We start from the raw sequence: 18,685 nt of genomic DNA, 5'->3' as shown, positions 1-18,685 counted from the left end.
GATGGTGAAGGACAGGGAAGGCTGACATGCTATACTCCATGGGATCACAAAGAGACAGACGCAACTGAGCAACTGAACAACAAGAGCAGATCTAGAATAGAAACTGCTTCCCTAGTAGCTCAGTTGATAAAGAATCTGCCTGCAATGCAGGAGACCCTGGTTCAATTCCTGGGTCATGAAGATCCCTTGAAGAAGAGATAGGCTACCCACTCAAGTATTCTTGGGCTTCCTGATGGCTCAGCTGGTAAGAAATCTGCTGGTAATGACAGACCTGAGTTTGATCCCTGGGCTGGGAAAATCCCCTGGAGAAAGGAAAGGCTACCCACTCCAGTATTCTGGCCTGGAGAATTCCATGGACTGTATAATCCATGGGGTCACAAAGAGCAACTTTCACCTTCACTGAATGTCATGACTGAGCAACTTTCACTTTCTACTGGGCACTACTGATTAGGGAATAAATGCTTCCCCCAAGTCCAGCAGAGTCTCTGTGAAGCAAATCCTATGTTTGCGTTGATCTCTTTTCTGTTCATGAAGGTGATGTTCCTGCAGTGGATGTGAGGTGGGAGACAGACCTCCATATACAAATATTTGAAAATGGTATTCCTTAAGGTGCTTTTTCGGAGAAGGCAATGGCAACTCACTCCAGTACTCTTGCCTGGAAAATCCCATGGATGGAGGAGCCTGGTAGGCTGCAGTCCATGGGGTCACTAGGAGTCAGACACGACTGAGCGACTTCACTTTAACTTTCATACATTGGAGAAGGAAATGGCAACCCACTCCAGTGCTCTTGCCTGGAGAATCCCAGGGACGGGGGAGCCTGGTGGGCTGCTGTCTATGGGGTCGCACAGAGTTGGACACGACTGAAGCAACTTAGCAGCAGCAGCAAGGTGCTTTTTACTGCCCCTAACAAATAACCAGACTCAAAGTGGTTTGCAGCATTGCTTCCTGAAGTGTGATCCATGCACCAGGACCATTGGCATCCCCTGGACATTTGCTAGAAATGAAGAATCTCAGCCCCCTCCTCAGACCCCCTGAGTTAAAATCCATGAGGACATAGTCCCAGGTGACTCATATGCACATTAAAATTTGGGAAGCACTGGTTAAAGCCATTATCTATCATCTTATATTACAATAAATCTACAGTTGGAGTGACTCCAAACCATTCAGTCTGTGACTCAGTTGTGTCCTCAGAGTTGCAAGCTCTTTCCATGTATTGGCCTCACTGGTCTCCATCTGTCCTCAGGTACTTTTACAGTGGGAGGCTGGCCGCAGCAGTTCGTTCTGTCATATCCTGACATGCTTCTGTCTCTAGACTTTGTCAGGACTGTCTTCTGTCTGAAGCTATTTTATTCCAATTCAGCTGCTTCCTCTCTCGAGTGCCAGTCATATATTTATGCTCCATTGTCCCTTTGATTTTTATGTCCCTTTCTAAATAACCACTTGAAAACCATAAAATGAAACCAAGAAAAATGCAAAATCTTTCCTTGCCTGTGGGTGGTAGATTTTTATTTTATGAATTTGATAAATTTCCCTAATTTATTTTCATCTTGAGAATGTTAGTTGGAAATGTAGACTTTCTCATTTTCACAGTGTTTTCAGTTGAACAGAATGAAAGTATCATTTTTACAGAATAAAAACCTCAAACACCAGCAACTTCATATGACCCAACCTAGTATAACGTTTTATCAATAAAGAAGGAAATGATTCAAGGTTAAGAGCACAGACCTGGGTCACAGCTTAGTATTTATATACTGACTTACATGTCACTGAGATACATTGAGCAAGTTCTTTAACCTTTCCAAGTCTCAGTGTCCTCAGAATTGAAATACCAGTATTAACTACTTCATTAAGTGATAATGAGGACCAAATGTAATCTTTAAGTGTTTTTCAAACCAAGTTAATTATGCTCCACTTTCACAATTTCTCCTATCTCTGCACTTGTCTTTATCATTATATATTTAATACTTTTCCTTAAAATAGTAAATTTTTACTTAATTTTAGTTGATTTTTCATCCTAAGTGATATGATCTCTTATATGCATTAAAATCGCATATATGCACACTGTAAATATGTATGTGTATATACACACATAAGCTCATTGTGTGTATACACACACACACACACACACACACACACACTAAGACATCCCCCAAGAGGATGGAATGATGCTGTTGTTTCAAGTGACCACACTTTGAGAACCATTGGTCTAGAGAGGAAAAGCAGGATTTCTTTGGCTGGGATACAGTGATGTGATTGTACCAGTCATTAAAATATTGAACCACACAGGCTGCACACTGAGTGTCCCCATACACCATTTTCCTCCCAACCATGCCAGCCCCTCCTCCAAGAACCTTCAGCTCCATATTTTTACATTCCACCTATAAAAGATGCAATACCTGAGAAAGCACTTTTTGGTACATCCATTCTTAGTGGATAGTCTCTGAGTCTAGGTTCATAAGGCGAAATCACTGTTAAATATAAAAGGTTACTTGAGGTTCAGACTTCACATTTTCAGGCAGAGCTCAAGAAATTTCCCAGAACTCATGGGTTAGTGTCAGGTATGACATTGTATGGCTCTCCCACACCTTATATCATCAAACGCCTTCCTGATCCTCTAATGCCTTAGAAAATTTGCACAGGTGATTCCTTCTATTTAGAAAGTGTTTACCCCATCCTCTTCACTACCTCCTCAAGACTTTAGAGTTATTCAAATATTAGTGCTTCAGAAAAGTCTTTCCTTACGTCATGAACTCAATTCAGTTACTTTCATTTCATAGCATGATCTCAATTACAATTAATTAATGGCCTCAGGAGCTATATATTATCTGTGACCCCCATTCAGAAGGTAAGCTCCATGACTGTAAAGGTCTTTGTCGCTTCACCATTCGTAGTATCTAAGTACTCAGTAATTCTACATTTAATAAGTATATGACTCAGTTCTTCAAGTCTCAACTCTCAGGTTCTGTGTTGTGTAATGACATCATTCGGGAAGAGCCCAGGTCAACATGGAGCCATTTTTATGTCCCCTCTGAATGTACACAAATATAACCATAATGATTTCCTCATACTGTTATAATTGTTGACATAGATATTTCCTTAAAAGTCTCTAAGCTACTTGAATATGAGGATGTTTTCTTTTGTCCATCTCTAACAAATAGGAGTTTCTAGAATAGATGTGGAACCCAGTGAATATTTGTTAGATGAAACATCTCTCCAAAAGTTAAAAAAATGATATTTTAAAATGAAATTCCTTATTAACACTAACACATGTATGTTTGACTTGAAACATTTCTTCAACTATAAATAATAATATGGAATGTTTTTCTTTAGTTTCTGAAATGTGAGATTTTTAGCTCAATGTAAGGACAAACCAGGCAGGAAAAACAGCAAACACAAGGAATTATATTGCAGCCAATTCTCATGAAATCTTGTTATCAAGTCAGTTCTCAAGGGATAGACTGAACCAATAAAGTAAAAGATTTATATACCTTGCAATGCCAGGATGGTGTTCATTGTCTAAGAAACTTAAACTAGCAACTTTGAGTTTTTGCTTCCACTTAAATGGATGCTTTATGTTGTTTCCCATAAAAAGAAAATGTCTACTTTTTCTGTTTGATAAACGAAAGCTCATTCTCATAGACTTCTGATTACAATGTGCCTCAGGGGACCTGTGTCTCTAAAAGGTTAAAGCTGTAATGATAAATGGTATAACCAGTCCATTCTAAAGGAGATCAGCCCTGGGTGTTCTTTGGAAGGAATGATGCTAAAGCTGAAACTCCAGTACTTTGGCCACCTCATGCAAAGAGTTGGCGCATTGGAAAAGACTCTGATGCTGGGAGGGATTGAGGGCAGAAGGAAAAGTGGACGACAGAGGATGAGATGGCTGGATGGCATCACTGACTCGATGGACATGAGTTTGAGTGAACTCCGGGAATTGGTGATGGACAGGGAGGCCTGGTGTGCTGCGATTCATGGGGTCACAAAGAGTTGGACACGACTGAGCTACTGAACTGAACTGAAATTATTTTAAACACTCTCAGTTATGTGTGTATTTTATATGTTTAAATATGTTGATTAATGGAAATTTCTGGTAAAAATTTTATAAATAAGAATAATAAATAATTGAAATTATGCCTTCCTTATTGACATTTTAAGATCAGTCTGCAGTATACTATGGTTCTCAAAAATGCTTTAAACATGCCTTCATAAAGAATATTTATCTTAAAATTTGTACTAACACTTCTCTTTTGTCTCTCAACATTTTGTTAAATTAATAGATGAAATAACCAAAATTTTACTTTTTATCCTTACTATGAAGTTGTGTTGGAGAAGGCAATGGCACCCCACTCCAGTACTCTTGCCTGGAAAATCCCATGGACGGAGGAGCCTGGAAGGCTGCAGTCCATGGGGTTGCTGAGGGTCGGACACGACTGAGCGACTTCACTTTCACTTTTCACTTTCAAGCATTGGAGAAAGAAATGGCAACCCACTCCAGTGTTCTTGCCTGGAGAATCCCAGGGACGGAGGAGCCTAGTGGGCTGCCATCTCTGGGGTTGCACAGAGTCGGACACAAAGTGACTTAGCAGCATGAAGTTGTGTGGTTGATAAGCAAGATTTCATCTCATGTCTGTGATGCCGATATTCACACTGAGAAGATTTAAAAACTTAGTCTAAGGCATATAGCCAGACTGTGAACTAAAACCAAGTGTTTGGACTTTAAATCCATTGCCCAGCCCACTAATGTATACATCCTTGACAAAAAGAAAAAAAAAAAATTTCACTTATCTATTTGTGCATAACAAATGACTCCAAAGTTGCAGCTTAGTACAAAAATTTATAATTACATCATGATTCTGTAGATCAAGAATATGGTCAGGGCTCATCTAGGTGGTTGTTCTGAGATTGCGGTATGGCTGGGGTCACTCACCGGGCTTCATTCATCAGGAAGCATAACTTTTAAGATTGCCTTTTATCCTCCAGAGTTACTCTCAGGATGGTCTCTAATCATTCGGTAGTCAGCTTGGGCTTCCTTACAGCATTGCAGCTGGATCCTAAGGGACAGAATACAAATGGTGCTCATTCCTTACAGCCTATGCTTAGAACTTGTATAATGTCACTTCTGCCATATTGTGTTGGTCAGAACAAATCACAAGGCCAGTCCATATTCATGAGCATGGAACATTGACTCCATCTCTTAATGGCATGACAGAATTTGTAGCCATGTTTTCCACCACACATATATTAAAGTAATGGACATAAAAGCAAACAATTGCCAGGGTACATTACTAGCTCAATTACCAGAGATGGCTCTCACTTTATTTATCATGTTCACATTTAGTTAGCTGTGTGAAATGTTCTAAAAATTGGAATGTGTGGACTATCATATGCTGAAGAAAGAATACCTTCAGAGGTGATTGATTATGGGTTTTATTCACCTTCTTTCTTAATGTCCAACAAATGCCAAACCATGTTAACACGCATTCAAATGTCAATAGTTTTACCTAGTGATAGGTTTAATAATAGTAAAGTTGCTTTGACAGAAGCAATAATTAGGTATCTTTCAAATTTTCAGTTTACATAAAGTTCTCATGGATCTCCAGAATCAGCAGCTGAAAGAGTTAAATGCCTGGTTAACAAAAACAGAAGAGAGAACAAGGAAAATGGAAAAAGAGCCCCTTGGACCTGATCTTGAGGACCTCAAACGCCAAATACAGCAACATAAGGTTAGTATATTTTATGCTATTTGCTTTCATGTGGCAAACAAACTGTGTATATGTGTATTACATACATACACATGCCATGTTTTCAGATAAGAGAGAACAAAAGCTTCAAATGAGAAAAGGTTTAAAATAATTCTTGCCTAATATTTTTGCAGTGTTTACTTTTTGAATACAAAATAGCTAGGCTTTTCATACTTGAAAAAAAAAATCAAATATATTCCTGGAAGAGAACAATGTGGCTATGTGATTTATTAAAATTTTGGTTTTCCAGAAGAGAGTCTCTGTAGGGATTACCTGAAAAGCAAATTTACGTAATAAGGCAAGATTTTTTTAAACGTGTTTTTACCTTCAATTTATAAGGTCTGCTTACAGCAGGCCAAGCTTAATGAAAAATGGACATCTGTAACAGTGCTTTCCTGTCAAATATAGCATCTAATAATTTTAATATTTCCATCTTATCTTGTACATTTACAGTTATGCTCCCTGGTTACCTGCAAGTATTTATTGTTTCTGTGATTAGAATTTCTACAGAAATTTTCTTTTCAGCATCCATTTTTTTTTTATTGAGGTGTAATTGACATATTCATTTCAGGTGAGCAGTATAATGATTCAGTATTTGTAAATACTGCCAAATGATCTGTGCAATAAGTCTACAGTTAACATCCATCACCATATAAAGTTCAAAATCCTTTTTGTGTATGTGAAGAGAGCTTTTAAGATTTACATTCTTGGCACCTTTTAAATATGTACCCAAATATTATTGATCATAGTTACCATGTTATAGATTACATCCCTGTGACTTGCATATTTTATAACCGGAAGTTTGCACCTCTTTGGCCGCTTTATCCATTTCACCTGGTGCCCCAGCCCCCTCCCCTCTGGCAACCACCATTCTGTTGTCAGTAAGTTTTGTTTTGTTTGTTTGTAATGACTTTTAGATTACACATGTACGTGAAATCATACAATATTTGTCTTTGTCTGACTTGTTTTATTACCATAATTCCCTTAAGATCATCCAAATTGTCACAAATGGCCAAGATTTTATTATTCTTTTGTCTTTTTGTGGAATATATACAACATTCCAATATATATATACATCACACATTCTTTATGCATTCATCTGTCAATGATGAATTAGGAAACAACTCCTGTGTTGTTTCCATATCTTGGCTATTGTAAATAATGCTTCAATGAACATGAGGGTACATATATCTTTTCAAGGTAGTGTTTTTGTTTTCTTTGGATAAATATCCAAAAATGGAATTGCTGGATCATATGTAAGTTTTATTTTTAATTATTTTTAGGAATATCCATGCTGTTTTTCACAGTGGCTATGACAGTTTACATTCCCAACAAGTGCATTAGGATTCCTTTTTCTCTACATTGTCCCCAACATTTGTTATTTCTTGTCTTTTTGATAATAGTGGTTTTGACTTGCAGTTCCTTAGTGATGTTGAGCATCTTTTCATGTGTCTTTTGGCCTTTTGTATGTTTTCTTTGGAAAAAGAAAACCTCTGACCTTTTTTAAAAAACAGATATGTATCTTTTTGCTGTTGAGATGTATGAGTTCTATATATATTTTGGATATTAATCCCCTATCAGATATATGCTTTGCAAGTGGTTTTTTTTCCCATTTGATAATTACCTTCTCATTTTGTCCATGGTTTCCTTTGCTGTGCAGAAGCTTTTTAGTTTGATACATTCCCACTAGTTATTTTTGCTCTTGTTTGTTTTGATTTTGGGCTCAGATCCAAAAAATTGCCAAGACCGATGTCAAGGAGTTTACCACTTATGATTTCTCCAAGGAGTTTTATGGCTTCAGCTCTTACATTCAAGTCTTTAATTCATTTTGAGTTGATTTTTGTATAAAGTAAAAGATACCAGTCTAATTTCATTATTTTGCATGTTCCTGTCTAGTTTTCCTGGTACCATTTTTTTGAAGAGACTGTCCTTTCCCCCTTGTATCTTCTGGGACCTTTGCTGTGAACTAATTGACCATTTATGCTTGAGTTCATTTCTCTATTCTATCCCATTGATCTATATGTCTGTTTTTTATGTCAATACTGTACTGTTTTGATTATTGTAGTTTTGTAATATGAATTGAAATCAGGCATCTTGATGTCTCCAGCTTTATTCTTTTTTTTTTTTTTAAAGATTTCTTTGGTTATTCGGGGTCTTTTGTGGTTCCATAAAAAATTTAGGGTTGCTTGTTTTATTTCTATGAAAAATGTTGGAATTTTGATAGGGATTGCATTGAATATCTTGATTGTTTTAGGTATATGGACATTTTAACAGTATTCTTCCAATCAATGAGAATGGAATATATTTTCAATTATTTGTGTCTTCAGTTTTTTTTCATCAGCGTCTTACAGTTTTCAGCATACACGTCTTTTACTTCATTGGTCAAACTTGTTGCTAGGCAAATTAAAGCTAAATTTCTTGCTAGGCATTTTATTCTTTTGATACAATTGTAAATTGGATTTTAAAAATATTTTTCTTTCTGATATTTTTAGTCATTGTATAGAAATACAACAGGTTTTTGTATATTGATTTTGTACCCTGCAACTTTAGTGAATTCATTTACTCTAAGTTTTTTTGTGGAGTCTTTAACGTTTTATATATATATAATTAAATCATTTGCATTGTGACAATGCTTAATTCTAGACAATGCATAATTCTAATAACCATTATAAAACTAGCTAGCTCTGGATTTTATTGTAGGAACAGAGTCTTGCTCAGTCCATCAGGACACACATGTGCACGACACACACACATACAGAAGAACCTTCATGACTGGTCCAAGACTAAGGTAGCCAGATTTAGCAAATACAAATGCAAGAAGCCTAGCCTAGTTAAACCTAGTTAAATTTGAACCTCACATCAACAGTGAGGTGTTTTTTTTTTTTTTTAAGTAAAAGTTTGTCCCAAATTAGTTATTATTCAGCTGAAATTCAGGTTTTACTGTGCATCCTGGATTTTATCTGACAGCTCTATTCAGGAGTCTGTGCTTCTTGAATTTATGGCTTTGAAAGGAAATATCTGCTGTCTTAACTCAGACCTTCTAAATCTGTATCTCACCCAATTTCATATATATATATATATATATATATATGTATATGTATGTGTGTGTGTATATATATATATATATATATATATATATATGTATATATATATATAGTTTTTACAGAGTTAGCTTCACAGTTCCTTCATGCAGATGAAGGAGACCTTTCTTTCAAAGTCCTAGAATTCTGTCTTATTTCATGAGCTTCAGTTGCTGTGACAAATGGAGCTGGTTTTTTATCTTGCTGCAGCCAAAACCATCCTTTGCCCACAACAGCTTCAGGTCAAGCAATTTAGGGAGAGTTAGAGCTATGGTAATCCTGGCTACTATGCCATTGGGGAAAAATAAAGCATCAAATGTATTCTAATTTTCACATGTAAATCGTGACTAAAAGAGGTTCCCTTTGTCACATAAATTTTATTTGAACATCTGATAAAGTTAGAGCCATTGCTAGACCTTGACCTGTACCACTTTTGCTGTGTGCGTCATGTGTTCCTCTGATAGACCCTATACCCATTTGCTTCCCCTTGGCCTACACTGGAAGTTGTGTGCAGACAGATTCTATATACACCAGTGACTTCCTCTCAGTCTGAGGGCATTTGCTGGCCATAGGAGAATCTCAGCCAGTTCAAACATGGGCAAAAAGTAGTTAGTACTGCCAGAGCTGCCACTAACCAAGGAGGGATGGGAGATGATAGATAAATATCTCAAATCCCTACCCCATGTCAGGATGATTCCAAAGCATCTCTCTATTTCCAGAGTTCCTCAGAGGTTTCCCAGCAAGACTCGGCCCCAGAAGTCCACAAGGTCAACTGTCTCACAGTCCTGCCCTTTCATAATATCTCCTGAGATGACTTCTCAAATAAACCATTTGTACCCCAATACTTGGCTTAGGGTCTGTTCAGGAAGGACCCCAAGATCAGACAACCTTCTCACCTGGGAAGTCTGAGGGTTATCCCAGCTTACCATCAACTACATGTGTAATTTTAAGAAATTGTTGAATCTCTCAGGTTCTCCGTAACTTCACGCTGGAAATGCAAGTGTTGAGCCCATTGATTTTTAGTGTTCTTCCAGTCTGGGTTTCAAAGTTTCTTTTAGTTGTGGAATGCCATGCATTTCCAGCAAGGGCAAAACTATGGGCAGTGACCCTGAATATCAGAGGGAAGAATGTCAGCCCTGGATGCCCGGAGTCTAAAGAGGAAGCCAGGAAGCGGGCCCACGAGAGAGAAGTGGCAGAGAATGGTAGGGCAGCCATGAGTGTGAATGACTAGGACAGCTATGTGCAAAGGTCTCACCTGGAAACCAGGAACTGAGCCCTCATGGAGGTTAGGACGCCCAGCGTCTTTGTATTCTGCCAATTACCTGAGAGGTTTTTCACTTTCCTCTGGAAGATAAATAGTGAATGGAATGGAAATGTGTCTAATATTGTCATAAAATTTGAATAGATTGTCCATTACTTGAAAATGGGCCATTTCTGATGAGTATGAAATTGCTTTGAAGATAATAATTTGAAACAAAAAGGAAGCAACATAATTATATGCAAGTTGATTATGTAATCATTTATATCTAGGATTTATTCATATAAGTGCATAAGGAAAACCGGAAGGGATTGGTTTACTGGCACAGAAAGTGAGATTAGCTTCTGCCTTTAATTGTTTAAACCCACTTCACAATATATTATTTTTTATAAAATTAAGATAAGCAAAAAATGTATTACAAAGCAAAGAGAAAGTCTGACAGTTGATAATTCTCTTTTGTTACTTGAAGTAGTTACAGTGAGAAGACAAAAATTTGACAAAATAAAATAATTTATAAAGTAGACTGATTTGCTTAAATTGGAAACATATATTTTTTAGACGTAGACACTAAAAGAAGTAAATTATTTGTGTTAGTCTTTCCATGCATCATAAAACAGAAGAAAGGATAAATGTTCTTGCTTAGGTAACTGAATTCAAACTAAAGCCTTATTTAAATAATCACTGATTTACTTTGCAGCTTTTCTTCCCAAGGATTGTTAGTGAATGAAAATAAGGAAATTTCTCCTTCTGACAATGAAATACATCACTAACCTTGGGGTAGTCAGAAAGTAGCCCCACCCTGCTACATCACCATGCTTCTCACCTAATAGACCATTTAGTTGTTTTAGCTTCGTATCTATAAACATTATATCCATCTACTTTATTTTTAAGAGATAATTAAAGATAACAGAATTAAAGGAGAGATACAGGTTTTGTTCCTAGGAATGGGTTTAAATTCTCACATCAGAGGGCTCTGGTGTGCACTCTGTTGTTCTCTCACTCCCTCTTGCGCGCGCGCACGCGTGCTCTCTCTCTCTCTCTCTCTCTCAGTTGGAGGGCAAATCTTGTAAGCACACCATGCATATTACAGATATGCTCCTCTATGTTCTGTGACAGCATCCTTTGCTATCTTCATTTCAACAGCATTTTATTACGAGGCAGGCTAGAAATTCAACCACCGTGAAATGTCATGGAAATAAGTCACTTTTACTGAATCTGCCAATTAGGCAAGGTAAAGTGATCGATCCTATATTGGTGGTTACTATTAAATCTAGTCAAACTATTATCTCTGAGTGGCTGGGAAAAGTCCAATTTGCTGCAAAATTTGGAAGAGACCAGTAATTCTTCATCTCGGTTGCTTTGGGGAAAGAATTTAGAGGTTGACTTTAGATCCAAGTCACCCAAAAGTGATTCTCTTTGGAGTGAACAAATTGAATCTCTCAATCTTCTTGTGAAGGGACATGTCAGAAATAATTCTGGTTGGTTATTTCTGTCTTATAAGAGAAAGATTTTATTAGTGATGTTGATAAGGAATGAAAGGATTTCCCTTGAAGGACTGACAGCATTATTGAGGACAATAGAAGTCTGCTGTGGGCTTGAAATTTCATTAATGGAAAGAAGTTTGCTATTTTGGAGAGTATTTTAATCAAAAAGAAAATAATTGTTTCAAGAATCTTACCTCATAGCTCAATCACACTGAGATGAGGTTTAAAGCTTAGTCTACTATCTAAGTTTCCAATTCTTTTGAGAGGTTTAGACTTTTGTTATTAGTTACACTGACTTAGTAACAGCATCAACAAAGTCCTTACTTTACAAGTTGTTAGAACTGCCTTATGATCCAGCAGTCCCACTGCTGGGCATACACACTGAGGAAACCAGAAGGGAATGAGACACGTGTACCCCAATGTTCATCGCAGCACTGTTTATAATAGCCAGGACATGGAAGCAACCTAGATGTCCATCAGCAGATGAATGGATAAGAAAGCTGTGGTACATATACACAATGGAATATTACTCAGCCATTAAAAAGAATACATTTGAATCAGTTCTAATGAGGTGGATGAAACTCGAGCCTATTATACAGAGTGAAATAAGCCAGAAGGAAAAACACCAATACAGTATACTAACGCATATATATGGAATTTAGAAAGATGGTAACAATAACCCTGTGTACGAGACAGCAAAAGAGACACTGATGTATAGAACAGTCTTATGGACTCTGAGGGAGAGGGAGAGGGTGGGAAGATTTGGGAGAATAGCATTGAAACATGTAAAATATCATGTATGAAACGAGATGCCAGTCCAGGTTCGATGCACAATACTGGATGCTTGGGGCTAGTGCACTGGGACGACCCAGAGGGATGGTATGGGGAGGGAGGAGGGAGGAGGGTTCAGGATGGGGAACACATGTATACCTGTGGTGGATTCATTTTGATATTTGGCAAAACTAATACAATTATGTAAAGTTTAAAAATAAAATTAAAAAAAATAAAATAAAATGCAAATGGATCATACTATAAAAAAAAATAGAATGTACAGGTATCAGTGTGACATGTACATGATATTATGACTTTAGTAAATGTTCTTTGTTAAGTACTGATTAATACAAATTAAATGTTCTCTTAGAAGCACAGTCACCTATCTTTTCCTTAAAGCTTAGTTAATCACAAACATTTGGATTGCCAAGACTGTGAAATATCTCTTCCAGTGACCTTTAAAATGATCTGGATAGTCATGTAATGGGAAGGTTTAGATGTAATCCTGCCAAAGGATTTGACATTTCATTTCATTCCATTGCATTTTAATCCATATCACTGAACAGACATTTATTAAAACAAAATAGCTGTTGTGAAAAATACAGAGACCTACTGTGCATGGAATCTTCCTCGAGAAACTCACATGCTAGTGTATCAGATAATGACACAGAAAATAAGTGGCTGCTATATGTTATATAAGGCATAATATGGCCAATGGCTTGAGAAAGTTAAAAAAAATAGTGATTTGTTTGGGAAAAGGAAATGAGGTGGGGCAATATAATGTATGTTACTTGCCTTGGTCACGTGTTACTGTGCTCACTGCTGGAGGACCACCACCTGATCGTGGAGGGTCTTGAACTCAAGACAGGCATTTGGAGCTATGCTATAGGCAGTAGGGATCCATTACTGATGATAAATTAAACTGAGGAGAGTGGGGATTTAGGAAAGTGTATCTTCTATTTTAGGAAAATACATCTTGTTAGATAAATTAGATCACAGCTGAACAGGAATCCGGGATATGTTAGGAAGATATTGCAGAAAGTATATACAGCCTGACAGAAAGCAATGTCAATGGAAATTATTTTGGAAATCAACAGCAGAACCAAAGAGGCTAGAATTAGGGAATTATCAAACAGTTTAAAATAACAGATTCTGAGACTGGGCAATTGGGAGACACAAGATGGATTTTTTTAAAAAAATAGACAGTACTAAGAGAGAAATATAATAATTGGGAGGAGGACAAGTGATTCTGAAAAAGCATAATAATGCAGTAGAAGCAAATAGTATAGAATCAGACAGTGCTTTTAGTGATTAGTAAGCTCTCTTCCATCTTTAGGAAGGTTAGAAGTACGTGTTATTGGTTACTGCTATGAAATTTTTATTTCCAATCATTTACCCCCACAAAGTGCTTGGTGAATGTCTGATAGCTATGGCAGTAAAGGTAAATAATATATCAATAATTAGGGGGAAAAAAAAAAAAACACGACTATGCTATAGCCAGATAGCCAGAGAGACTTTTCTGTGTTTCTCCAGTTCTAGCCAAGTATTTAGCATGTGAATTGCATAACTGATGATCAGTAAATGTTTTATGGAGCAAATGCTTTCATTACTTGTGACTAGTTCTGTGACACACAGAGGCTTCATCACTGACAGAGACATGAAACTTACAACTTAAATAAGCAATAATCATGAGCAGGAGCAAGAAAGCACTCATATAGGTGAAGAACACATCTTTAAAGCAACTTACATGGGGATATTATCTCAGTGCCCTCTCACTAACTCTTTTTTTTTTTTTTTTTTCATTCCTTCTCTGTTTCATTCTCTGTTCAAATATCTTAGTGGTTATAATCCTGATATCTTTTTATAAATGTCACAAAAGATACTACCAGTAGGCATACTTGTGTATGTTCATAGAAATCAAGCTTGTGAGCCTTGGTTATGCAGAAAAGCAAAACCATTCAATGCAATCAAATAATCAGCTGGCTACCTACCATAGATGGCCAGTTCATGAACAAGATGTGCACAGTGGACCAGCCAAAGAAACTATAGAGTCCATAATCCTGCAACTTTTGTGTGTGTGTGTGTATAGAATTCTGGTCTTGTGAGTTAGGTTGAACTTCATATAGATTGTAAGTAAGGTCTCTGTTTTGCCCTTATGTTTTCAGTCTTAGCCTCTATCACATTTTGATTGCCCCTTTATGCTAGGCTTAAAAACTTAACCCTTCTTCCAAGATTCTTCTATAGAAAGGATGGAGAAGACCTGAAAATTATATTGTCCTGTTTCTTTCATCAGTTTCCATACGGACATTACCTGACCTTCAAGGAGCAGTGAATAGGAACCATGGGGAAAAAAACATGTATCCTCTAGGTGGGAGATCCCATGATCATATCAAAAGACAGCATTATGAAAAACAGGTTGCAGGAGAGAATATCTAAGTAGGAATGATTAACAAGAGAAAAGTAAGGGGAAAAAGCAGTATATAAAGAAACTAAGCCATATAAATAAAAGTAACTTGCACCTCCAATTACTGCTTAAAACTTTATATTAAGAACAGTTTTTGTGATTAGCATTTGCCATTCACGTATCACTGTTAAGGCAAGCCTAGGTAGATCAAAATAAACTGGAAAATTCTGAAAGAGATGGGAATTCCAGACCACCTGACCTGCCTCTTGAAAAACCTATATGCAGGTCAGGAAGCAACAGTTAGAACTGGATATGGAACAACAGACTGGTTCCAAATAGGAAACGGAGTACATCAAGGCTGTATACTGTCACCCTGCTTATTTAACTTATATGCAGAGTACATCATGAGAAACGCTGGACTGGAAGAAGCACAAGCTGGAATCAAGATTGCTGGGAGAAATATCAATAACCTCAGATATGCAGATGACACCACCCTTATGGCAGAAAGTGAAGAGGAACTAAAAAGGCTCTTGATGAAAGTGAAAGAAGAGAGTCAAAAAGTTGGCTTAAAGCTCAACATTCAGAAAACGAAGATCATGGCATCTGGTCCCATCACTTCATGGGAAATAGATGGGGAAACAGTGGAAACAGTGTCAGACTTTATTTTGGGGGGCTCCAAAATCACTGCAGATGGTGATTGCAGTCATGAAATTAAAAGATGCTTGCTCCTTGGAAGGAAAATTATGACCAACCTAGATAGCAAATTCAAAAGCAGAGACATTACTTTTCCAACAAAGGTCTGTCTAGTCAAGGCTATAGTTTTCCTAGTGGTCATGTATGGATGTGAGAGTTGGACTGTGAAGAAAGCTGAGCACTGAGGAATTGATGCTTTTGAGCTGTGATATTGGAGAAGATTCTTGAGAGTCCCTTGGACTGCAAGGAGATCCAACCAGTCCATTCTAAAGGAGATCAGTCCTGGGTGTTCTTTGGAAGGAATGATGCGAAAGCTGAAACTCCAGTACTTTGGCCACCTCATGTGAAGAATTGACTCATTGGAAAAGACTCGGATGCTCGGAGGGATTGGGGGCAGGAGGAAAAGGGGACAACTGAGGATGAGATGGCTGGATGGCATCACCGACTCGATGGACGTGAGTTTGAGTGAACTCTGGGAGTTGGTGATGGACAGGGAGGCCTGGCGTGCTGCGATTCATGGGGTCACAAAGAGTCAGACACGACTGAGTGACTAAACTGAACTGAAAGGACATCAAGAAAAATAAATGCAAAAAGGCAAAATGGTTATCTGAGGAGGCCTTACATATAGCTATGAAAAGAAGTCAAAGGCAAAGGAGATAAGGAAAGATATGCCCATTTGAATACAGAGTTCCAAAGAATAGCAAGGAGAGATAAGAAAGCCTTCCTCCATGATCAATACAAAGAAATGGAGGGAAACCAGTAGAATGGGAAAGACTAGAGATCTTTTCAAGAAAATTAGAGATAACCAAGGGAACTTTTCATACAAAGATGGACTCTATAAAGGACAGAAATGGTATGGACCTAACAGAAAATATTAAGAAGAGGTGGCAAGAATACACAGAAGAACTTTACAAAAAAGATCTTCATGACCCAGATAACCATGATGGTGTGATCCCTCACCTAGAGCCAGACATAATGAAATGCGAAGTCAAGTGAGCTTTAGGAAACATCACTATGAAAAAAACTAGTGGAGGTGAGGGAATTTCAGGTGAACTATTTCAAATCCTAAAAGCTGATGCTGTGAAAATGCTGCGGTCAATATGCTAGCAAATTTGGAAAACTCAGCAGTGGCCACAGGACTGGAAAAGGTCAGTTTTCATTCTAATCCCAAAGAAAGGCAATGCCAAAGAATGTTCAAAGTACTGTACAATTGCCCTCATCTCACACACTAGCAAAGTAATGCTCAAAATTCTCCAAGCCAGGTTTCAACAGTTCATGAACCGTGAACTTCCAGATATTCAAGCTGGATTTAGAAAAGGCAGAGGAACCAGAGATCAATTTGCAAACATTCATTGGATCATCGAAAAAGCAACAGAGTTCCAGAAAACGTCTATTTCTGCTTTATTGACTCTACCAAAGCCTTTGACTGTGTGGATCACAACAAACTGTGAAAAATTCTTCAAAAGATAGGAATATCAGACCATCTGACCTGCCTCCTGAGAAACCTGTATGCAGGTCAAGAAGCAACAGTTAGAGCTGGACATGGAACAACAGACTGGTTCCAAATAGGGAAAGGAGTACATCAAGGCTGTATATTGTCACCCTGCTTATTTAACTTATATGCAGAGTACATCATGAGAAATGCTGGGCTGGAAGAAGCACAAGCTGGAATCAAGATTGCAAGGATAAATATCAATAACCTCAGATATGCAGATGACACCACCTTTATGGCAGAAAGTGAAGAACTAAAGAACCTCTTGATGAAAGTGAAAGAGGAGAGTGAAAAAGTTGACTTAAAACTCAACATTCAGAAAAGTAAGATCATGGCATCTGGTCCCATCACTTCATGGCAAATAGATGGAGAAACAGGGGAAACAGACAGACTTTATATTTTGGGCTCCAAAATCACTGCACATGGTGACTGCACCCATGAAATTAAAAGATGCTTGCTCCTTGGAAGAAAAGTAATGACCAACATAGACAGCTAATTAAAAAGCAGAGACATTACTTTGCCAACAAAGGTCCATATAGTCAAAGCTCTGTTTTTTCCAGTAGTCATGTATGGATGTGAGAGTTGGACTATAAAGAAAGCTGAGCACTGAGGAACTGATGCTTTTGAACTGTGGTGTTGGAGAAAACTCTTGAGAGTCCCTTGGACTGCAAGGAGATCCAACCAGTCCATCCTAAAGGAAATCAGTCCTGAATATTCATTGGAAGGACTGATGCTGAAGCTGAAACTCGAATATTTTGGTCACCTGATGCGAAGAACTGACTACTTGGAAAAAACCCTGATGCTGGGAAAGATTGAAGGCGGGAGGGGAAGGGGACAACTGAGGATGAGATGGTTGGATGGCATCACCAACTCAATGGAGATGAGTCTGAGCGAACTCCAGTGTTGGTGATGGACAGGGAGGCCTGGTGTGCTGTGGTGCATGGAGTCACAAAGATTCAGACACGACTGGGTTACTGAACTAAACTGAAAGGAAATCAACCCTGAGTATTCATTGAAAGGACTGATGCCAAAGCTAAAACTCCAATACTTTGATTACCTGATAAGAAGAGACTTATTAAAAAAGACCATCATCCTGGGAAAGATTGAGCTCAGGAGTAGATGGGAAGGACAGAGGATGAGATGATTGGAAGGCATCACCAACTTAATGGACATGAGTTTTTGGCAAATTGAGAGATAGCAAAGGACAGGGCATGCTGGTGTGCTGCAGTCCATGTGTTCACAAACAGGTGGACATGATGTAGTGACTGCAAACAACAACATTAGCATTTCTTTCAAACAGTAAAAGCATGTAGGAAGACCCAACTATTGTGTGTGTGTTTAAAGCAAGTTTTGTGTTAGTAATTTTTCAGATGTAATAGGTTGAATTCAAGTATCTCTAGGGAGATAAAACCTGAAACTCAGCTGAGTACACACACACTGTTACACACAGGAGCTTTTAAGTTTCTGTTTATGTGCCTTATGATGTGGAATTATATGAAACGTATATCTATGTCTTATGCTTATTTCATCAATATTAATATCTCTTATGTGAGAGGGATTATATCACAGATTCTGAAGCCATACTCTCTAGGTTCAAAACATAGTTCTGTGAGCTGAATGACTTTGTAAAGTTTCTTAACTATGTCATGCCTCAGTTTCTCCAGGTATGAAGTTAGGATGATGATGATGATGATGTGAATACCTATCTTATACTGTTGATAAAATTATTTACTAAGTAACTGCATAACCCTGATACCCAGAA

At 37.7% G+C, this 18,685-nt stretch overlaps 1 protein-coding gene across 9 annotated transcripts in view; it reads left to right on the top strand.

Moving 5' to 3' along the window:
* DMD (dystrophin) overlaps positions 1 to 18,685 on the top strand; it is a 2,656,945-nt gene that overhangs the window by 1,046,328 nt on the left and 1,591,932 nt on the right. For all 9 annotated transcript variants that reach the window (XM_027533579.1, XM_027533577.1, XM_027533571.1 and 6 more), the window contains one exon: positions 5,573 to 5,723. In XM_027533579.1, coding sequence (XP_027389380.1) covers positions 5,573 to 5,723 — 151 coding nt within the window. The remainder of the gene's footprint in view (positions 1 to 5,572; positions 5,724 to 18,685) is intronic.

Source organism: Bos indicus x Bos taurus, chromosome X, assembly GCF_003369695.1.
Source record: "Bos indicus x Bos taurus breed Angus x Brahman F1 hybrid chromosome X, Bos_hybrid_MaternalHap_v2.0, whole genome shotgun sequence".
Lineage (NCBI taxonomy): Eukaryota > Metazoa > Chordata > Mammalia > Artiodactyla > Bovidae > Bos > Bos indicus x Bos taurus.
The sequence above is the reverse complement of the archived record's forward strand: the minus strand, read 5'-3'. Positions and strand labels throughout refer to the sequence as shown.